At 47.8% G+C, this 25539-nt stretch overlaps 1 protein-coding gene across 2 annotated transcripts in view; it reads right to left on the bottom strand.

Annotated features, from left to right (window-relative positions):
- The window catches only part of LOC146772463 (phospholipid-transporting ATPase IK-like), a 520789-nt gene that overhangs the window by 263486 nt on the left and 231764 nt on the right, over positions 1-25539 (bottom strand). For both annotated transcript variants that reach the window (XM_085638338.1, XM_085638339.1), the window contains exon 12: positions 2505-2698. In XM_085638338.1, coding sequence (XP_085494464.1) covers positions 2505-2698 — 194 coding nt within the window. The remainder of the gene's footprint in view (positions 1-2504; positions 2699-25539) is intronic.

Genomic DNA, 25539 nt, shown 5'->3' with positions numbered 1-25539 from the left:
CCTAGTGCTTAGAAACAACTCAAGTTGCACGATGCGATGAAAGACCCAGCTGCATAGCGAAATTAATTCGTAAAATACATTTGGGAAAATGAAATAATCTTAGTAAACAGGATTGGATATGTCATACAACATGAAGTGGAACGAGTGAAATGTAACAGGGCCTGCAATGTGGACTTGCATTACTTTTAGGCTTCTGCACATATTGTGGAGAAAAGGTGTTTTTACTTGCAACATGAAAGCATTGAATATAGGAGTTAGCAGGGATCCATTCCAGTTCCAAAGAACGTTAGCAGACAACCTATGGCACCAGTCCACCAAAACTCCTTTAGTCCACTTCATCCCCTGCTCCCTCCCCCCACCTCATCATAGTGCAACTCCAGATATCTCCAGGGGGTTCTTAGGCTCGAGCCCATGATCCGTTTGGGGGAGGCAAAGGGATCACATGACGCGCTTGACCAGGCCAGCACATTGTCAGTCTGCGCATGAGAAGGGGATGTCAAAGCTGGGTAAAATACACGCCTTTCTAAGGCCGCGTCAGCTTTGATTTGTATGAGGTGGTCATGACAGGTGGGTTTAAAGATGAGGCACTGAGGGAAAAAATACCTTTCCACAGCTGGGCCGTGACTACCGGCCCATCGCCTAGTGCCCAAAATCCTGGCCTGCCAATCAAACCCTGAATAACAACATGCCCAGCACTCTACCATCAGTCACTTGGTAGTATGAGATGTGGTGCCCCTCACAAACGTGGTGTTCCAGATTGACAGCAAGCACATGTATCCCATTTGGATTGCACACTTGACCCTGTCTTTTATGTTCTGCTCCAGGAGCTTTCAGCAACGGGTATTCAGGTGGTAGTCACATGAGACCTGTGGGTAGCCTTGCAAATGGAATTTAGGAGACTCCCTAAATAGTGTTGACATCTTTTGACAACGGATACGTGCATTGGGCTGTAGCAGAGGTGGCTGAGCTGTGAGTCCAATTCAAGATGGCGCTTCTTTGTCTTTGCTAAAGCCCAATTCCTAATCCAAGATGGTGCTCGCTTATACTAATGGCAGTGCACTGTTGCCCCCTATACGTGGGCTTGCAGACATATGAATTGTACGTTGCACACCATTCTGGTCCATAAATTCCAGATTTGGCCCATTTCTTGTGTTCCTGATGTTTCTCTTTCTAATTCACTGGTTTTGTATTGTCTTCCACCCCAGGTTATCGTTTGGTCGTTCCTAGTCCTTTTATAGAGCTATCAATGTTCCACATGTTCCAGTATTCACCTATCCCTCCCAGCCTACATTCGCCCCTCTTTCAGTGAATCGCTCAAAGCATTTATTCATCTTTCCATCCTCTGCCTCATTTAACTGCTCTTTCAAAGAATCCATGAGTGTATTCATTCACCTATACCTCTCCAGCCTCTATTTACCACTTGTTTGGTGAATCCCTCAATGTATGCATTCATCTGTCTGGCCACATCTCTATGCCTTCCTTTTTCTTAAATCACCTCCGTAATAGACCAGGCCATCTATCCCAATATTGCCTCTTTTCACACCATCTTGCATTATTCCCACCAAGTATGAATCCGTCTATCCCTTTTTGTCTTGATGAAGCTTATTTCAATTAATCCCAATTGTATCTAACTCTTACCCCTTCCCATATATGCACTTCTCTTTCACTAAAGCTCTCCATGCCTTCCAGTTCACCCTTTCTTCTAAGCTACTCGCCGGCCCATCTGTAGTCTATTGCCTCCAGTCATACACCTTTCAGTTATGCCCTCCAAACATCTTTCCATCTATCCTTCCCTCTCCATCATCAACAAGGCTCTGTGTGCAACAATCCATCACTTGGCCATTTACCACTTTACATTCCAATATCATAATTTTCACCATGGTTCTATCCAAACATATATATCTCCAAGCATCTATTCATTCTTAGTTCTGTCAATACATCGGTCCTTCATCCATCTCTTTAGTTTCCCTTTTTTTAATCTATATAAAAACATCAACCATTAATCTGGTCACTGTTGACTCCTCTTTGACTCAACCACTTCATGCATCAATCCTTCAATACCTCTCTCCCTTTTATTCGCCTTTCCATCTACCCTGACATGCATCTGTTGCTCTTCCTCTCCTGCCCTTATTTCAGCCCCTTCTCCCTCCCTCCATTAAACCCTTTGTGCATCATTCTGTTTATGACTCCTGGCTTGCTTGCATTGAAGTATGCTTTTATGCGTTTATATCTCCCTCTCAATCCACCCATGCATCAGTGCTTCTCTCCCTCTGTTTCCTGTATTCACACCCCTGTTCATCTCACATTCGGTGAGCCAGTGCATCCTTCCCTCCCTCAACTGCATTCACCCTCCTTTTAATACCTCTCTTCCCATGTCTATCAGTTCCTCCTTCACCTCTGTTTCCCCTCGTTCTATCAAGCCCTTTATGCATGCACCTGGGACCACCAAACAAATCAGTAGTGTTCTCAACCAAACAGCAAGCCAGTTTTCAGTAAGATCTTACGTTAGGAAGAGGATCAAAGGCACCAGGGTGTTGAGAAGGATGATGTATCCCCAAAAGAGTAAAAAGGCGAAATAAGCAGGCTTGATTTGTGGCGGCATTCCAGGGATGTATTTGTGTTTCGTTTGAATCGTCTCATGCCACATCCCCGACCCCACAGCAAGGAGGATAGCGAGAGCGATGACCATCAGGAAGACCTGGGAGGGGAGAACAGAGTTAGATCAGCAGATTTGAAATCTATAGGTATCTGTTAGTACACACAATTAATATTACTTCCTGATTCACAGGTGTCACTTGTGTACACTGCAGGCAGAGAGACAGAGCTCTACCTGCCAGTGTTTTACTCTTATTTCAGTACCCAACTGCCTCTAGTATAGAACACAGAGAGTGGCGATGGCCTGCTCACAGACCTTAGGAACACCAGCATGGTGCATTTGATTTCATGTGCCCAACTGCCTCTAGTATAGAACACAGAGAGTGGCGATGGCCTGCTCACAGACCATAGGAACACCAGCATGGTGCAGTATCTTTCATGCGCCCAACTGCCTCTAGTATAGAACACAGAGAGTGGTGATGCCCTGCTCACACAACTTAGGAACATCAGCATGGTGCAGTAGGTTTCATGCACCCAACTGCCTCTAGTATAGAACACAGAGAGTGGCGATGGCCTGCTCACAGACCATAGGAACACCAGCATGGTGCAGTATCTTTCATGCGCCCCACTGCTTCTAGTATAGAACACAGAGAGTGGTGATGCCCTGCTCACACAACTTAGGAACACCAGCATGGTGCAGTATCTTTCATGCAACTGCTTCTAGTATAGAACTCAGAGAGTGGCGATGCCCTGCTCACACAACTTAGGAACACCAGCAAGGTGCAGTATCTTTCATGCGCCCAACTGCTTCTAGTATAGAACACAGAGAGTGGCAATGGCCTGCTCACAGACCTTAGGAACACCAGCATGGTGTAGTATCTTTCATGCGCCCAATTGCTTCTAGTATAGAGCACAGAGAGTGGCAATGGCCTGCTCACAGACCTTAGGAACACCAGCATGGTGCAGTATCTTTCATGCGCCCAATTGCTTCTAGTATAGAGCACAGAGAGTGGCAATGGCCTGCTCACAGACCTTAGGAACACCAGCATGGTGCAGTATCTTTCATGCGTCCAACTGCTTCTAGTATAGAACACAGAGAGTGGCAATGGCCTGCTCACACACCTTAGGAACACCAGCATGGTGCAGTATCTTTCATACAACTGCTTCTAGTATAGAACACAGAGAGTGGCGATGTCCTGCTCACAGACCTTAGGAACACCAGCATGGTGCAGTATCTTTCATGCGCCCCACTGCTTCTAGTATAGAACACAGAGAGTAGCGATGGCCTGCTCACAGACCTTAGGAACACCAGCATTGTGCAGTATCTTTCATGCGCCCAACTGCTTCTAGTATAGAACACAGAGAGTGGCAATGGCCTGCTCACAGACCTTAGGAACACCAGCATTGTGCAGTATCTTTCATGCGCCCCACTGCTTCTAGTATAGAACACAGAGAGTGGCAATGGCCTGCTCACAGACCTTAGGAACACCAGCATGGTGCAGTATCTTTCATGCGCCCAACTGCCTCTAGTATAGAACACAGAGAGTGGTGATGCCCTGCTCACACAACTTAGGAACACCAGCATGGTGTAGCATCTTTCATGCAACTGCTTCTAGTATAGAACTCAGAGAGTGGCGATGCCCTGCTCACACAACTTAGGAACACCAGCATGGTGTAGTAGGTTTCATGCGCCCAACTGCTTCTAGTATAGAACACAGAGAGTGGCAATGGCCTGCTCACAGACCTTAGGAACACCAGCATGGTGCAGTATCTTTCATGCACCCAACTGCTTCTAGTATAGAACACAGAGTGGCAATGGCCTGCTCACAGACCTTAGGAACACCAGCATGGTGCAGTATCTTTCATGCAACTGCTTCTACTATAGAACACAGAGAGTGGCGATGGCCTGCTCACACAACTTAGGAACACCAGCATGGTGCAGTAGGTTTCATGCGCCCAACTGCTTCTAGTATAGAACTCAGAGAGTGGCGATGCCCTGCTCACACAACTTAGGAACACCAGCAAGGTGCAGTATCTTTCATGCGCCCAATTGCTTCTAGTATAGAGCACAGAGAGTGGCAATGGCCTGCTCACAGACCTTAGGAACACCAGCATGGTGCAGTATCTTTCATGCGCCCAACTGCTTCTAGTATAGAACACAGAGAGTGGAGATGCCCTGCTCACACAACTTAGGAACACCAGCATGGTGCAGTATCTTTCATGCAACTGCTTCTAGTATAGAACACAGAGAGTGGCGATGCCCTGCTCACACAACTTAGGAACACCAGCATGGTGCAGTAGGTTTCATGCGCCCAACTGCTTCTAGTATAGAACACAGAGAGTGGCAATGGCCTGCTCACAGACCTTAGGAACACCAGCATGGTGCAGTATCTTTCATGCGCCCAACTGCTTCTAGTATAGAACACAGAGTGGCAATGGCCTGCTCACAGACCTTAAGAACACCAGCATGGTGCAGTATCTTTCATGCGCCCAACTGCTTCTAGTATAGAACACAGAGAGTGGTGATGGCCTGCTCACAGACCTTAGGAACACCAGCATGGTGCAGTAGGTTTCATGCGCCCAACTGCTTCTAGTATAGAACACAGAGAGTGGAAATGGCCTGCTCACAGACCTTAGGAACACCAGCATTGTGCAGTATCTTTCATGCGCCCAACTGCCTCTAGTATAGAACACAGAGAGTTCCGATTCCCTTCTCTCACAACTTAGGAACACCAGCATGGTGCAGTATCTTTCATGCGCCCAACTGCTTCTAGTATAGAACACAGAGAGTGGCAATGGCCTGTTCACAGACCTTAGGAACAGCAGCATGGTGCAGTATCTTTCATGCGCCCAACTGCTTCTAGTATAGAACACAGAGAGTGGCGATGCCCTGCTCACACAACTTAGGAACATCAGCATGGTGCAGTAGGTTTCATGCGCCCAACTGCTTCTAGTATAGAACACAGAGAGCGGCGATGGCCTGCTCACAGACTTTAGGAACACCAGCATGGTGCAGTAGCTTTCATGCACCCAACTGCTTCTAGTATAGAACACAGAGAGTGGCGATGTCCTGCTCACAGACCTTAGGAACATCAGAATGCTGCAGTATCTTTCATGCGCCCAACTGCTTCTAGTATAGAACACAGAGTGGCAATGGCCTGCTCACAGACCATAGGAACACCAGCATGGTGCAGTATCTTTCATGCGTCCAACTGCTTCTACTATAGAACACAGAGAGTGGCAATGGCCTGCTCACAGACCTTAGGAACACCAGCATGGTGCAGTATCTTTCATCCGCCCAACTGCTTCTAGTATAGAACACAGAGAGTGGCAATGGCCTGCTCACGGACCTTAGGAACACCAGCATGGTGCAGTAGCTTTCATGCGCCCAACTGCTTCTAGTATAGAACACAGAGAGTGGCAATGGCCTGCTCACAGACCTTAGGAACACCAGCATGGTGCAGTATCTTTCATGCGCCCAACTCCTTCTAGTATAGAACACAGAGAGTGGCGTTGGCCTGCTCACAGACCTTAGGAACACCAGCATGGTGCAGTAGCTTTCATGCGCCCAACTGCCTCTAGTATAGAACACAGAGAGTGGCAATGGCCTGCTCACAGACCTTAGGAACACCAGCATGGTGTAGTATCTTTCATGCGCCCAACTGATTGATCACTGGCGCAAAAAATGTGATCACATCACCCCAACCGTTGGAGAACTAATTGTCCTTCCTACCACTACACAGGCCCAATATTTGTAAGACTATTTATGGTTGTCAATACCAAAAGGCGGTACTACCGGATAGATATTATACAGATGTAACTCCTGAAAAGGTAATACAAAGGGGAAAAGGGAAGCCTTATCCTGGTTCACCTCAATACTCTGGAAAAAGCTTGCCATGAACATGAGGCCAGCTGCCACTCTCCAGCAACAAAGAAAGAACAGCTGTCTCTTTAACTATCTCGCAGAACCGTGCCCTAGCCTGTGAACCCCAACTGCTCACCATCCTGGGCTCACATGGGCCCCTCCTTTTGTCTAACCCAATTTACCTATATGTTACGGATGTAAACCACCATGGGCCCACACCGTCTCCTTACCTGCTTTGTTGGTTACCCCTTGGACTAGGCCCTCACTATTTAGAATATTACTGAAGAGCATAATTGTAGTGCAATATGAATGTCTTATTGTTCTGTCTACCCATAAATTATTTAGGGGCTCGATTGTTTTTTTGTTTAATGAGTGGTTCAATGATTCAGGAAATGTATTTTAGTCATCTGGATTTATGACATATTTCAATTGATTTCCCACTTTATCAACACCAACTTGGCTTCTATTTTGGGTATGTTTCTCCCTACTATGCTAGGATACAAAAATATAATTTTTCCTTTATCTAATTATTTTGTAAGTGCTACAGTGTTAAAGCAACGTAGAATTTTCATTAGCATGCAATAATGAATACTACGAATGCTAATTGTCAAATTCTTTTATTGTTTCAGTTAATTATAATTATTACAATATTAAAAATTAAAACTACCCTGCTAATAATTAAGGTTAGCATAAAATTAATCAGTAGATATCAATAAAAGCTCATTTGGTACATGCATTTCTTGCAACTACATGTTGATGTAATACACTCAGGTTCCTCTTGGGATCAGTTGCTAAGCTGGACCAACACATGGGTTGTCAAAAAACCATGTCTTGGCTCCACTCCCAGGTATAAAAAACTTAAAGATCTACCCTCAAACTGATATATAACCGTGTTTTACCAGACTCTGCGTGTTTCCTACAGTGGTGGAAAGCACACAGCTTTGGTAAAATACCCCTCACACACCAAAAGGGCCCTGGTGTCATACTTCATCATGGGGGTCTTCCCGCCTGCTGCGGGACGGGGCGTTCTATGACCTACGGCTACGCAGTAGCACTGTTCTTGAAAACTATGTGTAGTGTAGGAAAGTGAGTAGAAGGGTCAGAAGTGAGTGAAAAAGTGATTCTATATTTAAAAAATACCTGGATCCATGGACTACAAAACTTTAATATTCCTTGAAGCTGGTATTATTAAAAGTGGGGAATAGTTTGGAGGTAAAATGCTATGGGCCATATTCTCAAGGAGCTATCGCCGAGTTAACGGCATATTAGCGCAGCCAAAGATGCGATAAATTTATCACCCCATTCACAAGCTGGTGCTAACAGCCCGTAGCACCAGTTTACCTGCGATAGCAGCCGCAAAAAACATTGCCACAGATGACCCCGGCAACTATCGCTAATGAGATGCAGAGTAGGCGTACCCGTGCCAAAAGCCAGGGTAACACCACTCCACAACATTCTCAACGACCAGCCAGATCAGCGATAAGATCACAAAACATGCAATAGGGCGCGTTAGCAGCAGGAAATTAACACCTTCTGACCTGGTGCAAAGTCAGACAACAACCGGCAACAGACAAGGGAGCACAGCCCAGAGCCAAACATAAAGAACAACAGATGCACCCGGGCAACTGAACATGCAGCCCGGAGCCACATTAGGGCAACAACACCCACCGCCTCCACCCCCAGGATCCTCCCCAACCCAGACTAAACCCGAGGCAGCGCAGACAAAGACAGCGACCTGCTGAAAACGCATAGACCTCACAGACCCAACACCTGCCCACCACAGGCTCAAAAGGACAACCATTCTACGCATCCTGACCACCATTGCCCACAGGCCAACGGTACCAACACAGCGGACAACCAATATCCCTTCGCAGACAAAGCTGCTGGCTGTGTCACACCTGTTGGCCTCTGGGACCTGCCAACCAACAACCGCCAGAGTCCGAGGAGTCTCACAGCCAGCCACATCAAAGCCCCCCCCAACTGTCTTGGATGCCATCATCAGCTTGGAGCCACACTACCTATTCTTCCCCCACACTGCGCAGGAACAGCTGGAGACCAAGCATGGCGTCAAAGCCATAGCTGGATTCCCTCATGTGTCAGGGGGCAATTGAATGCACATATGTCCTACTTGTGCCCCCTGGTGACACTGCACACAATATCCGCAACCGAAAGCACACGCATACCATCACTGTGCAGGCAATAGTGGACCACCTGGGAATCTCCACCAACCTCGATGCCAACCACCCATTCCGAGTGCATGAGTCCTACATTTTCCGACAGCCCATCATCACCCGGCGCTTCCTGGATGGCACCTACGTAAATGCGCTGCTCGTTGACAAGTACCAAATGAACACACCACACACCTCAACTCCACAATCCTGCAGCTCACAACACTGGGAATGCACACATCACAAACTCACATACAACATGCCAAACAACATGCCCACCCACCAGACATGAAAGCACAACTCACTCTGGCAACCTGGGCCAGCCATGCACATAAGCCATCAACTGCATGGCACCTCAGCCACACAATAGCAGATTGTGGGGAGAGGTGGGGACCAGGCATGTGCAGAGGAGGCAACTGACAGATGAATGACAATGTACACAATGCCAAGTGTGGCGCCGAAGTGATGGCCAGACTGCAGTATGCAGACCACACACATATCCATGTTGACATACACCGCTGGTGTATGGAGTGCAGTGGACAGTGGACGCAAGGGTAAGTTACTTACCTGTAATCCTAGTTCTCTCCAGGGGTATCCTCATCAAAGTCATAAGCACTGAATATTCCCGCCCATGTGCGGGGACCCCGGAAATAATAAAATCATATATGTAAAAAACATACATATATACAGCTCTGTATATGTATAAACATATATTATTTTTTCCCACGCAAATGCAGCCCCTAAAAAAGAAAGGCTAGGCAATGTATAAATACACATCCAATAATACATATAGGTATAATAAAACACCTAAATCTCTTTTTTTTTTTTTTTTTAATGAGGTAAACACTCATGAGAAAGCAAAAAAGAGAAAACTGTGGGAAACACAGATCTACAACACATTGCTAGCCTGCAGGCTGCATTGCAATACAATACCATAGAGACTGAAAAGCCCTTTATAGGTAAAAACTGGCACCGTGCCTTTAAGGCAGCCCTGGCTTCCATATCCCATCATGCCTCAGGGGTGACAGTTAGGTCAGTTGTTCTTTGCGGGACCGTAGTCCTAAACACAAAGATATATCCTTTCCATAATGAATAATACACTTCTTCTCATTTGCCTGGGGAGGGGGGTGGGTTGCTTATGACTTTGATGAGGATACCCCTGGAAGAGAACTAGGATTACAGGTAAGTAACTTACCCTTCTCTTCCAGGGGATCCTCATCAATAGTCATAAGCACTGAATAGAGTAGCAAGCTCACCTTCCACCTGCAGGCAAATGAAAAAAAGATTGTACTACACATGGAATAAGAAGATCATGAAACTGATTATGTATGGAACAGATTCCTCAAGGAGGCTTGTCCTACTTGAGTGTCTGCTCTGGTGTCCGAATCCAGACAATAGTGTCTGGTAAAGGTGTGGACAGATCTCCAAGTGGCTGCCTTGCAGATCTCGGAGAGTGGGACATTATTGAGAAAAGCAGCGGTAGCCGCTTTTCCTCTTGTAGAGTGCGCTCTAGGGCGCGCCCCCAATGGTTTCTGAGCCAATTGGTAGGCCAATGTAATACTTGAAACAATCCACCTAGCAATGGAACGTTTGGAAGCAGCAAAGCCCATACGGACAACCCCGTAGTTCACAAACAGTTGATCAGATTTCCTAACATTCTTAGTCCTATCTAGATAGAATTTTAGGACCCTTTTGACATCTAAAGAATGCAACGCCCTCTCTGCCGGAGAGGAGGGGTTGGGAAAAAAGGTTGGCAAGGAGATGGCTTGATTTACATGAAAGTCCGATACCACCTTAGGCAGGAATGAAGGATGAGTCCTCATCACTACCCTATTGAGATGAAACGTAGTGTAGGGTTCTTTAGAACAGAGGGCCTGTATCTCACTGACCCTCCGTGCTGAAGTGATGGCTATTAAAAAGGCTGTCTTCCATGTGAGGTGCTGTAGGCTAGCCTTATGAATAGGCTCAAAGGGAGAACCCATGAGCCTTGATAGAACCAAGTTTAGCTCCCAAGAAGCAGAGGGAGGTCTAACAGGGGGATAGACTTTCTTGAGACCTTGCAAGAAATCCTTCACCACCTGTAACTTAAAAAATGACTGCTGCGAAGGCGAACGCCTGTATGCTGTTATGGCTGCTAGATGAACCTTTATGGATGAAAATTTCAACCCTGCCCTCGCTAAATGAAGAAGATAGGGCAAAATTACATCCTCCTGGCATTTTGTTGGATCATAATGATGCTGAGCACACCAAATGTAAAATCTTTTCCACTTACAAAAGTAGGAATGTCTTGTCGAAGGCCTCCTGGCTTCCTTAAGTATGGACATACACTCTTGAGGGAGGTTCAGATGTCCATACTGGAGGACTTCAGGAGCCATGCTGTTAAGCTCAGCGAGGGAAGGCTGGGATGGTAAATCTTCCCCTGCATCTTGGATAACAAGTCCGGCCTGCACGGCAGCCGTTTGTGGGGGCGGATCGACATGTGCAGGAGATCCGTGTACCACCACTGCCTCGGCCAGTCCGGTGCTATGAGGATCATCTTGGCAGATGAATTCTGCAGCTTGGTCACCACCTTGGGGATTAGTGGGAGAGGCGGAAAAGCGTACACAAATGTAATTGACCACTTGATCAAAAGGGCATTCCCTAGGGATCCTGGTCAATGGAATCTTGAGGCGAAGCCTCGGCATTTTGTGTTGTGCTCGTCCGCGAAGAGGTCCACTTGCGGACGCCCCCATTCCCCGAAGATGTCTTCTAACACCTCGTCGTTTTTTACCCAGTCATCTGGTTCTTGAAAATGACGACTGAGCAAGTCCGCTTGCACGTTGAGTTCTCCTGGTAGGTGCACCGCTTTCAATGAGATGTTCCTTGCTAGGATCCAGTGCCACAGGGACTGAGCTTCCAGCGAGAGCGTCCTGGATCGAGTACCCCCCTGCTTGTTCAGGTAGTACATTGTGGTGGTATTGTCCGTCTGTACTAGAATGGTACTCGTCGTGATCGCAGGCAGGAACGCTTTGAGGGCTAGGTAGACTGCCCTGAGCTCCAGCATGTTGATGTGGTACAACTGCTCGCTGCTGGACCACCGTCCCTGAGTTTGCAGGGACCCGAAATGCGCACCCCAGCCTTGAAGGGATGCGTCCGTGATTAAGGTCTGAGTTGGGGGTTCTTGATGGAAGGGGATCCCCACTTGTAGATTCAGTGGCTTCAGCCACCACTTGACTGACTGCCTGGCCGCTGAGGAAAGGCAAACTTTTTCTTCCCACAGGGAGTTCCTTTGATCCCATTTGTCCTCGAGATCTTGCTGTAGAGGACGCATCCTTAGCCTGGCATTGGGCACTAGGAAAATGCAGGATGCCATGGCCCCTAGCAGAGATGAGATTTGTCTTGCCGACGACAGATTGTTGGATAGAATCTGCCTGCCTTTGAGGATAATGGATGACTGTCTTTCCTCCGAAGGAAACACTTTTCCTACTACGGAGTCTATAGTTGCACCCAGGTAGTGGATCCTCTGTGTTGGTGAAAAATTGGACTTTTTGGCATTCACTCTGAGACCCAACTTGCGACATAAGTTCAGGCAAAGCGACAGCTGCGATCGAACACTCTGAGGCGATGGACCCTTTATTAGCCAGTCGTCTAGGTAGGGGTAGACGAAGACTCCTGCCCGCCTCAGAGCAGCCGCTACTACTGCCACGCATTTTGTGAATACTCGAGGAGCTGACTTCAGGCCAAATGGAAGAACCTTGAACTGATAGTGAGAGTTCCCCACCGCAAACCTGAGAAATTTCCGATGATTCCGTCGGATGGGAATATGGAAATATGCGTCCTGAAGGTCCAGCGAACACATCCAATCGCCCAACCGGAGATGAGGATATATTTGGTGGAGCGCCAGCATGCAAAATTTTTCCTTTCTTATGTGTTTGTTCAGTATCCGTAGGTCCAAAATGGGTCTGAACTCTACCTTCGCACTCCTTTTTTGAATCAGAAAGTATCTGGAGTAAACTCCCTTTCCTCGTTGGTTTTTGGGTACTTTTTCTATTGCAGATTTGAGCAGAAGAGTCGCCACCTCTTCTCTGAGCTGCGTTAGATGCTGGGCCGAATGAACAGCAGGAATCGATGGAGGGTGGCTTCGGAAACGAAGCGAGTACCCATGCCGCAGTATATTCAGAACCCACTTGTCCTTTGTGATGGATTGCTACTCTGGAAGATGATGCACAACACTTCCTCCCACCGAAGCGGTGGCCAGCATCGGAGGAAGCGGTTCCTCATTGCTTCCCTGGAGCCTTGTTTCCAGCGTTTGACTGCCTGTTGTTACCGCGTCCCCTGGATGGTCTGCGGGACTGGTACTGCTGCTTCTTTTGACCTTGCTGGTCCTGGTTCTTCTGCCACTGAGGGGTTTGAACCCTCTGCTGGTAGTTACGCCTGTCATTTCCCCTGCGGCGTCGAAACTCTTTCCTCTTTTCAAGCCCCACGGCTTTCATGGTCTCCAGTTCTGCTTTCATACGGGCCAGTTCTTCGTCCGCATGAGACCCAAAAAGTGAATTGCCCGAGAAAGGCAGATTTAGTATTCTCACCTGCGCTTCCGGCTTCAAAGCCGTCAATCTGAGCCAAGATGATCTTCTGGCTGTGATTCCTTGGGCATATGAATGTGCTGCTAGTGTTGCCCCATCTGCCGCTGCACTTATGACCTGGTTAGAAACCAGACTCCCCTCGTGCAAAATTTCTTCAAAGTCCCGTCTATCCTCTGATGGAACTTTTTCAATGAACCTCTGGAGAGAGTCCCACAAAGATCTATCATAGCGCCCCAGAAGCGCTGAGGCGCTGGCCACCTTTAGGCTAGAAGATGCCGAACCGCAAACTCTCCTCCCCCAAGAGTCTTGCGTCTTACTGTCTTTATCTGGGGGCACCGTTGAAGACCCCGCTACTGCATGCGTCTTTCTGGCAGCAGCGGTGATGACAGAGTCCGGTGGAAGATCTGATCTTAGGAACAAAGGATCTTCCGGAGCCGGACGGTACTTCTTTAGAATCCGCGCCGGTGCAGATTTGGTGGTCGCTGGCATGAGAAAAATATCCATTACTGGTTGCAGCAAACCAGGGACTAACGGCAACAGTGGACGTGACACTGCTCGTTCATGAAGAGTTTCAAAGATTATGGAGGAGGTGATCTCCTGAACCGGCATAGGGATATTTAATTTTGTAGCTCCTCTACACAACACTTCCTGAAAGGTAGAGATATCATCCACCGGAGATACCCTGGAGGGTGGTGTCTCCGAGAGTGTCGGCGAATAATCCCTTCTGGATGATTTAGATGACGAGGAGGAAGAAGGGGTCCTACGGCGCCTTCTCTCCGATCTGGTCGACTCTCTCCTGTGGGAGGAGGATCTGGATCGCCTCCTTGGTGTTCGAGAGCGACGTCGAGAATCTCTTCCCCGAGAACGTGATCTGACCGGTCTCGCTGGGAAGTCCATGTCTCTTAATCTTGTTAGTGAGGCTTTGACTGCGTGAGACATAGCCGAGTCCTGCGGTATCTCTCTTGCGGGACTTTGAGGTACAGCATGTCCCTCTTCCAGCGGATTAATTTCTCTTGCAGGCACTGGAGATTGATTCACAATTTCCGGTGACTCGGACCTTGAACTCGAGCCCTCTGATCCTGAAGGCGAGATAGATATAAGACGTGGTGAATCATGTTCCGAAGTTGTATATACCAGTCTATGAGGAGATTTGCGCCTTGAAACTGGCCGGATCGTAAGGCGAACATGCGACACCTCCTGAGTACCCTCTGCAGAGGAGCGCCTCGACGGCGATAGGCCTATCACCGTAGACCTGGGACTTGACTCCTCGAGGATCAATGGAGATTTTTCTTGCCTCGACGTCGAGAACCTTGTCGTAGACGGAGGACTTGGTCTGAACGGAGGTCTAGACCCCAACGGGGAATCTCGCCTCGACGTTATGGACTTCTCCAAAGCCTTGGAGACCTGCAAGGACGGAGGCACCTGCCTCGACGTCGACTCCGACGGAGGCACCTGCCTCGACGTCGACTCCGACGAAGGCTCCTGCCTCGACGTCGGTCTTGACGGAGGCGCCTGCCTCGACGTCGAATGCTCCGACGACGAATGCCTCGACGTCACCATTCTCTTCGCCGACGATCGATCTTTCCTCGACGGCGAACTTGGTCTTGACGGTGATCTTGGTCTCGACGTCGACGTAGACTTCGGAGTCGAACGCCTACGAACCTCTTGTGACGTCGACTGATCTCTCACAGTCCTCGACGTCGAATGATGTCCTTCCTTCGACGTCGAACGATGTCTCTGTTTCGACGTCGATCGATCTTCCCTTGACGTCGAAAGATGCCTTTTAGACGTCGACCTGTGACGCTGATCCTTCGACGCCGATCTCTTTGACGTCGAAGTCGTCGACGACGAACGCATCCGCTTCGCCGCTGTATCTAAAGTCGACGACGATTTTCTTTTTGCAGCATGTCTACCCCTGGACTCCTCACCTCTCAGCGACGATCCCGCCGCTGGAGTCTTCGACGCCGAGCCCGACGCCGATGGGGAGCAAACAGGGACCAGCTGCCTCGACGTCGACCGTTCTGACAAGCCGTAGAGTCTAATCCTCTCTCTCTCCTTTAAAGTCCTTTTAGAAAGGTCTTTACAATGATGACATGTTGCTGGAGAGTGAGAATCCGGCAGGCAGACAATACACACGTCATGTGTGTCTGAAGAGGCCTTCTTTTTTCCACAAGATGGACATGGGATAAATAAAGAAGGCATTTTTCTGACAAAAATAGTAGAAAACCAGTCAGAAAAATACAGGATACTGACTTCTTCCCAGATATTAATAAGAGGAAGTCCAAAAAATTACTATAATGCAAATAATTCTTGACTAAAAAGTCAAAAAGAAGAGAGCTGAATTCCAGGGTCCTGACTGAAGGAGCCGGAAAGAACAACTGACCTAACTGTCACCCCTGAGGCATGATGGGATATGGAAGCCAGGGCTGCCTTAAAGGCACGGTGCCAGTTTTTACCTATACAGGGCTTTTCAGTCTCTATGGTATTGTATTGCAATGCAGCCTGCAGGCTAGCAATGTGTTGTAGATCTGTGTTTCCCACAGTTTTCTCTTTTTTGCTTTCTCATGAGTGTTTACCTCATTAAAAAAAAAAAAAAAAAAGAGATTTAGGTGTTTTATTATACCTATATGTATTATTGGATGTGTATTTATACATTGCCTAGCCTTTCTTTTTTAGGGGCTGCATTTGCTTGGGAAAAAATAATATATGTTTATACATATACAGAGCTGTATATATGTATGTTTTTTACATATATGATTTTATTATTTCCGGGGTCCCCGCACATGGGCGGGAACATTCAGTGCTTATGACTATTGATGAGGATCCCCTGGAAGAGAACCATGTCACCCCAGCCAGTGGGGAATATCCCGGAAATGTAGCATGTTACATCCCCCCTGTAAGCATGAGCGGAGTGGGCTGGCCCGGCGTACGCCGGGCACGCGTAGGCGTGTGAATAAAAAGCACGCAGCTCTCGGCGGAATGCCCAATGACTCTGCCAGGGCGGCGCCCCTCACCCCGCCACGAGGCCAAAGCCGTCGCCGTAAGCGGTGTTGCCTGCGTTTCTGTGCGCCGGCTGCACCCCAGACCGCAGGGCCCCGTACCAGTCCTGACAGGCCTGGCGCACCCAGGCCTCAATGCACACCTACCGACACAAGCGTGTATCGATGAGGGCCCACCACATGCTGGTGCAAGCTCCAAGCCAGAGTGCCATGAACCTAGCAGCCTGCTCAGACCATCACGGCCTCCGCGACACCGGCCCTCTGTACTCCCTTCTCGCTGCATGCACAGCGGAAAAGTAGGTCACACATTTGGAACTGAGTCTTGATTACACTATGGCAGAGAACATCAATTATGGCAGATTTTATCTCACTATACTCCCATTGATGTGGTGCCACCAAGTCTGTGCATAGCAGTCCATCCACAGGTATCAGTGGGCCCACGCGTACTACTGCCCTCGGGCCACGCTGCTTTCGAGTCATTCGCACATGTGGGACTGGGTCTTTATTTGTCAATGGCAGAGTACATATCATTGCACGCAAGGAGAGGTGTAAGAGGATGACGCGTTTCAGTCAAGAGGGTAAAAGGATCATCGTTACGGAGGTGATCGGACACTACCGACAACTGCCCTGGTGTCACTAACTCTGTGCATTGCGAGACAACGACACATGGCTGTGGGCCACTGCTGACAGCTGCCTCCGGCCTACACTGCGGTCGAGTAGGTCACACAGTTGGAACTCAGTCTTGATCACACTATGGCAGAGAACATCAAGTATGGCAGATTTAACTCACTATACTCCCTTCAATGTGGTGACACCAAGTCTGTGCCTGGCATCCCAACCACATGTGTCTGTGGGCCCTTGATGACTACGCCGTCGGCCTACACTGCGTTCCAGCAGGCCTCAAGCCAATCCAATCCAGTCCGTACCAGGCAGGATATGTCATCGCCGCTGACTGAACACCCGCTCGGCTCTTGTGCTTTTGCCTCCGTCAACCACAAGTCACTCCCAAATGTCATGTCAACGTCGTGTGTTAGAGTTTCAGGAGGAGCTCGCAGGCCCACGCTGACCGCTGCCTCAGGCCTCCACTGTGGTTGAGTAGGTCACACTATTTAAATTCAGTCTTGATTTATTTATTGCTGACTTGATGTCATTGTACAGGCCTCAACGCAGACTGCATCCCCTTTCAGTCCTAGTGCCACTAAGTCTGTTCCCCGAGACCCATGGACACTTTCTAGTTGAACTTTGGTGGCGACTGAGTCCATGGACTCGAGGTTGTCATCGCCATCATGTCGGTGATACTAACTTTGTGGCTAAAACGATGCCGTGGCATTCCACTCCTCCATTTGCTGCTTCCGGACAGCTTCACCCTCTGCATCATGCCCTGGAGGACATCTTCCACTGTCCCCCGCAACCCTCCGCCACATACACCTCGACCATTGATGAGGACCCGCTCAGCTTGCGTGGCCCATCTGACTGCACGGCAAGTCACCGTCCCGTGGCAGGTTACCTGTGCTGGCTGCAGTGCATCCGGGGCCACTAACTCTGTGCTGGTCAGTTCCGGGACCCCTTCTTCTGAGATGTTGGATGGCCTCTGAGGCAATGGCCTTGGGGTCATCAACGCCATGTGTCTGTGGCCCTGCGCTGTCCGCTGCCTCCGGCCTCAAATGCGGCCCACCTGGGCTCACACATCAAATCGAGTCCTGACCGGCCCGGACGTCGCATCACCGCAGGAGGCACACGTCACCACCGCCGGGACCAATTCCAACCGCCAACTGCGAGTGTCGAAATGGTCGTACTGGCAGACTGACCGAGTTGCCTGCACCTGTCGTGGATGTCATCTTCTGCCTGATCCCCTGCTCAGCACTAAAGGTGCCACTAGCTCTGTGCACTATGAATCATCATCCATTAAAGTTTTGGTTATGTGCTTTGGAGAGCTCATGCAGCAATGTCACCTCAGGCAGTGTGGGAGACCTGGGACGGCGATGAGGAAGATGATGCAGGTGTTACACCCCCCCACTGCAGCTGCATCAGGAATGTCCAGAAGGGACACAATCCTAGACATTTTCTTCACATTAGCACACTCATCTCTGGGGACCCAACCGCAGCGCACTGAAACTCACGGACACCTCTGTTTGTATGTTTGGTGACCTCTGTACTTGCTCCGGCTCCCTCCATGTTGCTCAGCAGTGGACTCTGTTATGCAGGTGTTTTCTGTTTCCATTGCACTCTTGTCCACTGTTCAAGTTGTTGCCAGCACCAAGCACTTCGTGCGGGCTGCATTATACTCACCCCACACACAGCCAGCACAGGCGTCACTATACATGTGGCCCTTCCAATAAAGGGGCCGGGCGCACGTGCCCGTAGCCAGTTCAACATGATATCTGCGTGTGTCCCTGTCGTCTTGTTGTATGCATCAGGGCCCTGGGCCCTAGGACATTACATTGCGCTGTGTACAGCAGATGCAGACATGTCACCGCAGGCAGCGGGTTAGAGCTTGGACATGTAGCTTTGTCATCACTCACACAATTCGTAAGGGCAGTGGACTGTGCCGTCATACGCACAACCAACGTTGGTGTGTGACTGATATGTGCGTACCCCTGGGCGTGGTTCTGTACTGGAAATGTGCATCTGCATGTGTCTCTATGGCAGTGTGGGTCTCCTTTGTGGGGAGTAGGTGGTCCCTGAAGGGTAACAGACACCCATGTATGTGATCTAGTTCGCCTTCCATGGGTTCGGAACACACCCGCACCTGTTGGGCCACCTCCTTTTGGAGTTCTGACACTTGGCATTGGGGTGCCATGTGTGGGTCGGGGAAGTGTTGAGAGCCTGCCATTTTTGCGGGTGCTTCATGCTGTGTCGTCTGTTGCAGGGGCTGGGTTCTCCTCTTAGTAGCTTGGCTGCCCTGGTTCTGGCGGTTGGCTGCGTGGGATGTCCATGGGCTGTTGTAGGGCATCTGTGTTGAAGGTGTGGTGGTCCTCTCCGGCATCACTGATGTGTGGTCTTCTGGCGCATTGGTCTTGTTTACATGCAGACTGTATGACAATGTACATTGTGACTGTTTTGGAGGTGCAGGATTTTGATGCGGGACAGTGTACAGTTGGACTACATGACGGGTGTAATGTTTTACGCGTACATTTCCATTTCACAGTTTCCAGCTCTGTCAGATGTAGTGGGCCTGTTGCTGCACGTGTGCGGAGCCAGTTGTGTCCTCTGTTCGGCAGTGTTGGGGTTGCACATTGAAACACATTGTCGTCAAAGCGGATGTGCTGTTATTGCTATGTGTGTGTGCTGCAGTGTGCCACGGGGATGAGGGACATGATCCAGGGTCATTGTGGGTGTGCAATGTGCTCTGCTTATTTGTCCATGTGTGCCACTGTGCCCATCTCCCCCCCATCCCCCCAGTCCCTGGTCTTTACTCACCCTGTTGATGTTGTGTCAGGTCCTCCCGAGCTGTGTCCGCACTCCTGACTCCTTGCACCGTCTCCGCACTGTTGACTGTGGCCTCCGTTTCCTCCTGCTCCTCCTGTGGCGCAGGACTCCCACCTTCTGTCACCGTTGCTGCCTTCCTGTTGGCTGCGTCTTTGTGCCTGGTTTAGGTTTTCATGTCATGCCAGAGCCTCTTGGCTTCCTCCATAGGCCACCTTGACACTCCGGCTGCATTCAAGGTAGTCTGATTGTGGGTCAGTTGCTGGTTGTGTTCTGTCACCTCCATGACACTGGTCTTGTTTTCCTGCGGACTGCACCCTGTCTTCCTCTCCCTCTTCTCCTTGGCCTTCCCCGACCCCGTTGTTCCTTGCTGGTGGCCTCTGGGGCTTGTGAGGTTCGCGTAGGCCTCTGTGCTCGGTCAGGGTGCATCCATGTTGCTATGCACTTTGGCTTCTTCCTGGTGAGTTGTTTTTGTTGCTTTTATAGTGCATTTTCTCGCCAGACGCGTGGGATTTGCAGGCATGCTGCTGGTTTTCGGTGCTTTTTGTATCGCGATTGGCCTCATCGCAGCTTTTTTTGCATTCGTGTTTCGAATTTTGACGACGTGGTGTTGATTTTAACGCGATCGGTTGACGTGTTATCTGGTGACTATCGCATGGTACCGCCGTGTTGTAAATACTTAGTTAACACGGCGTAAATTTCCCGCCATAGACTGAGATATTGTAGGTTGCTTTAAGTTACTTTTCCGATGATTATCACAGGTTCTTGAGAATATGCCCCAGCATTGGCAGTTACTCCTATGTCGTCAACATGTTTCGAAGCCCTCCCCTGGCTTCTTCGTCAGGACCAAAAAGATCCCTTCTACACTCAGAAAATAAGTAACAAAAATGAGTGTATGTACATGTAGTTAATACTAGGTGGTGAGCATGCCAAATAAACATGCACAGCATACAATACCCCAATAGGTATACTACTTTATGTTAATCTGGAAGAAAAGAGCACAGTATTAAAAAGCATGACATATACATCAACCATCATGATAGGTGGTGACCTGTAAGGAAAGTGATATATAGTAATATATTTTCCTTATCCTTATCGGTGATGCTCAAACTGGTGCTGTGTTTTGCTTATCTTTAACCCTTTCGATGCGCATGACAGAGCGGTTCCGTCATGCGCATCGGTTGCGCTGTGCGGATGACGGAACCGCTCCGTCATGGCCCCGCCCGCGCACGAACCCTTCAGCACAGCGCGGTAATCCACGCCGCGCTGAAGGGGTTAAAAAAGGGGACAATACAAGGACGAACACACAATGAACATAAATCACACACTCTATGAAAAAGAAGAAGAACCGGGAACTGCCAGTCCAAATTGGTAAGAGTGGCCTTTGGTAGTGTACAATAGTCATTTGTGCCATGAAGGAGAAAAAAAACACTAATAACGAGGTAAATGTATGTTGTTGTTCTTAAAGGAGTAATTACCCCACGAGCCTGAAAAACGGGTGGGAAGGGTGCCTATTGTCACACACTGTAAATGGGGGAAAAAAAATAACAGAAAGCGCTACTAGTTATTATATTGCGCTCCTCGTGTTATAGTCATATGTAGTCCTAAAGGTACCCAGCGGCTATGCCGTACTTACTACTCCAAGGTCATTGCCTCAACTTGATCTGGCCTCCCCGCGGCTCCGTGGAACGAAGAGCCTGCGGGGGGACTGTCCTTAAGTAGTGCTGTCAATTGGTATAGTTGCCGCCAAAATACTACCTAATTGCGATAAAGTACTAGACTGCTAACACAACCCCGGTGGAGTTCAGAAGAACTACTTCCTGTAGGAGTTTGTTAGTCAGGTTACGTGGCTGGGAAGCGTGTGTCCGTGTAACCGCCTCCCTGAAAAAGTAAGACTGGACTGCTAACCTCGCTCATGCAGGCGAGCAGTACAAATCAACTTCTGGTTTCCCTGTGACGGATATCCGGAGCCGCACCTTGTGTGTTGAGGTTGCGGGTGTATGAATAATCAATACACACCCGGGTACGGTGTTCTAACAGAAAAATAAATAAACAATCACACAAACAAGAGATGTGGAGTTTATATCTAAATATCAAGTTGCCCACATCTGCTGTTGCACGAATGACGGAGGGATAAAGCTGTAAAATAGACATTGTCCATATAGGTCATCGTGCTCACAACAGGTCATACTGAAGATCATTAGGGCTGCGTGGAAGATAATAACACATATCCCTCTAATTACCAAAAAACGTCATGGGTGAAAGGTTTATCAATATCCCATGTTTGAATGAGTTTGAATGTCGTCACGGTCGCGTGGAGATCGACATCAGGTGTCCCTTTAAAGAAAGGAAACAGGGAAAAAGGCTGATCAGCGTTTCATGATAAATAAATGCCCGCTGAGTAGAGGGAGAGTGTAGATAAACAAATGGAGCGGTCAAAATGAATTAGCCAAAAATATTTATACAAAAATATTTATAATGAAAAGGTATGTCTGAATGCGGCATAAAAATGCCGGTGCATGTCGTGACACATAGTGGTAGTCAAGGGCCCCATTACTCAACAGCGACCTTTAAGGCTGACAGAGAGGGATTTCAAACATGAGGAAGTGGGTTCAAGAAAATTGACCCCAGGGTATTTCATCATTCAGACCCTCGATGTGTGTTCCCAAACGGAACACCCATCGTTGTTCTTTTTCAAATAGGCAATTCTCTCCATTCAATTGCTCAATGATGGTCCATTGCAAATCATCCACATTGTGCTGGGTAGTCAGGTAGTGAGTTGCCATCTTAGTTGTGCTCCTCCTGCAACGTACGTTGCACCTGTGTTTCCCAATGCGAATCTTGACTGGTCTCGTCGTCATGCCTATGTACTCCAAACCACATGGGCAGGTGACCATGTACACTACGTTGCTGCTATTACAGTTTGTGACCCTCCTCTGTTCCCATTCAGTGCCATTCCTGAATTTGATGTGTTTACTCTTCCTTGTGAGGTGGCATGTGCTGCAGGTGCCACAATGGTAGTGGCCCTGCACTGGTGGTAGAAGAGGATTGTCAGTATTCCTTGGTAGTCCTGTTCGTGGTCTAGTGTGGACTAGCATGTCCCTCAGATTTCTTCCCCTCTTATGTGCAAACATAGGTTTCGGGAGTTTTTGGTTGCAGCAATTAAGGAGTCTCCAGTGTTTATTTACAATTTTTGATACTTGGTTGGAATAGGTATTAAACGTGGTGAAACAAATCGGTCTCTCTTCTTCTTTTGGTAGTTTGTCCTCCAGTAGGGCCTCCCTGTTGTTGTTCCTGGCCCTCTTCATAGGTTTGTTGATAATTGCTATTGGGTAATTTTGTTTCTTTAATTTAGTTTGTAGTTCAGAGGCTTGTGTTTTAAAATCCCTCAGCTCCGTACAGTTTCTCCGGAGGCGGAGGAACTGTCCGTAGGGCAGGCTGTCCCGGAGGTGGCGAGGATGAAAACTGTTGTACAGCATCAAACAGTTTTTGACTGTGACCTTGAAATGTGTGGTGGTCTTCAAAGTACCCTCATCTGGATATATGTTGAGATCCAGAAAAAACAGGTTGTCCCTAGAAGTAGTGTTCGTGAATTTAAGGAAGGCATTCTGTTGGTTAAGCCAGATCATAAAGGCTTCAGTGGATGGAACGTCCCCTTCCCATGTTACTAAAACGTCATCAATGTAACGTTTCCAGGTTTCTATGTTGGAAAAGAAGGAGTTGCTGTGATGTAGGATTTTCTTTGTTTCCAGATGATGCACGTAGAGACCACTCCCAGGTGTCAGATAGTAATAACATCAGATTAAACAATACCATTTTAAATAGGTTAAAAAAACGCAAGAAGTTCCAGTCAGTGGTAAGGCCAAAAAGATGAAAAATTTACAATATAGCGGCAGATCACCTGGGATAAAGCATGCTACTAGGCCTTCCCTGCAAGACCGAATGCCTCTCTTATTGAAACAGCTCTCTAGTTGCTGCCTAAGGTCAAGCAAATGAGGGCAAATGCAGACAATATGAATGAGACCTTCCCTGTTTTCATTACAGTGCCTGCGTAACATTGAACTTGGGTGCTTCCATACTAGTATATTTGCCAAAGTCAGTATAATACCTAGACGCAGAGCCATTAAACGCTGTTTCATGCGCACTGAAAACGGAATTGAAAGATAGGCAGCAGGAGCCAGCATAGTGTAGTGCTTTATACCCATCCAAGCATGGGACCGAGCGCTAAATTTGATTTTATCCTGAATGAAGGATACTAATTTGGTAGCCCTGTTAGTCTCCTTCTTAAAGAGATCGTATGACACACCAGCCTCCCATAGATCTGTCAGACTCAGTCAATTAATGGAAGTGTCAAATATTTACTGTAAGGGTGACTGTCGATCATTTTGAAAAGCTGTCCAAAGAGCACTTTTTGGAACGTCTAGGTCTCAACTGATCTTGTTCCAGATTTTAATCGCTAAAGCTTTTCTGGCCAGTATTGCCTTATTAAACTAAATTCTAGCCAAAGTTCAGCTGAAGATGTATGTCAAGATAATTTGAAAACCCACCTAAATATTAATAAAAGAAATACTACAAATAAAATAAAATATAATACATACAAATAAAATAAAATAAACAATACCTTAAGAGTTTGGACTACTAGTGTCAGAGGCTTTCAGTTGTGACCTTCAGGGTTTTACAGGCTGCCACCCATTTTATAGAATGAGATCTAGCAGCAAAAGGAAAATGCTACTTACCCAGTATGCATCTGTTCTTGGCATTTGAAGCTGTATATTCATGTGCGTTAGCATAGATCACCATCTGGGTTTGGGCCCGGATGTGTGCACTTTGTTTTTCTTCGAAGAAGTCTTTGTAGTCACAAAGTAGGTGACTCCTCCTTTCGGTGATAGTGTGCATGGGCATTGACTCCATCCTTAGATTGTTTTGCCGTAAGAGTAATGATGGAGTTAGTAAGAGTAGAAAGAGATGTCCATGTATATACAATGTTTTTGCCAAGGTACAAAGATAGTCACTCCTACAAGCAGAAGAACTAGAAAACTCGTTATAATAGACGAGAAGAGGCAGTGTATCAGGCCTCTAAGAAGACAGACGTCTTCCGTAACGGTCCATGTGCGCGCTTCTCCCTGCTCTCCTTTGATAACTTTATCCTTGGCGAAAACATTGTATGTCATGGATATTTATGGAATGGAGTGACATCCCCAAACCCCTTAGGTTTATGAGAAATGGGTGTTCGAATTGATTATGATCTCTTATTGGACACTATCTGTACTAGAACTGAGCCTTGAGAAAGTCATCGTAGGAGGAAACACGTGTCGGCTGTATGTACGCTTCATCTACTTGTCAACACACCAAGAGCCGATCCACTTATGATATAGACTTTGTCATACTGTTTGCTCTTTAACTGCAATTTTTTAAATTACATTTTTACTGACAACATAGTCAGTTGGAACTGTTGTTTGTGCTGTGCTCTGTTGTTTAAATTTTCAGATGTCCATGTATAGTGTTTCTAAGTAAGAAAATACTGCAGCAGATAAAGGTACCCGGGGAGGCGGGTGGGTGCATATGAATCTACAGCTTTATATGCCAAGAACAGATGCATACTGGGTAAGTAGCATTTTTCCGTTCGAGGCATATGAGCTGTAGATCATATGCGTTAGCACAGACTATATAGCAGTTATCTTCTCAGCGGTGGCTAACCGGTATCTGTTGCAGTGGTTTGAAATAGTGTTCTTAAAACTGCCTGGCCCACACTAGCTTGTTGTTTTGCTAACACATCTAAACAATAGTGCTTTTTGAATGTGTGTGGTGTAGGCCATGTTGCAGCCTTGCAGATGTCATCTTAGGGTATGTTCCCCAAGAATGCCATAGAAGCCCCTACTTTGCGTGTAGAGTGCGCTCTAGGGGGAATTACGGTGGTGAAAAAG

The sequence above is a fragment of the Triturus cristatus genome, chromosome 12 (assembly GCF_964204655.1).
Source record: "Triturus cristatus chromosome 12, aTriCri1.1, whole genome shotgun sequence".
NCBI classification, from domain to species: Eukaryota; Metazoa; Chordata; class Amphibia; order Caudata; family Salamandridae; genus Triturus; species Triturus cristatus.
The sequence above is the reverse complement of the archived record's forward strand: the minus strand, read 5'-3'. Positions and strand labels throughout refer to the sequence as shown.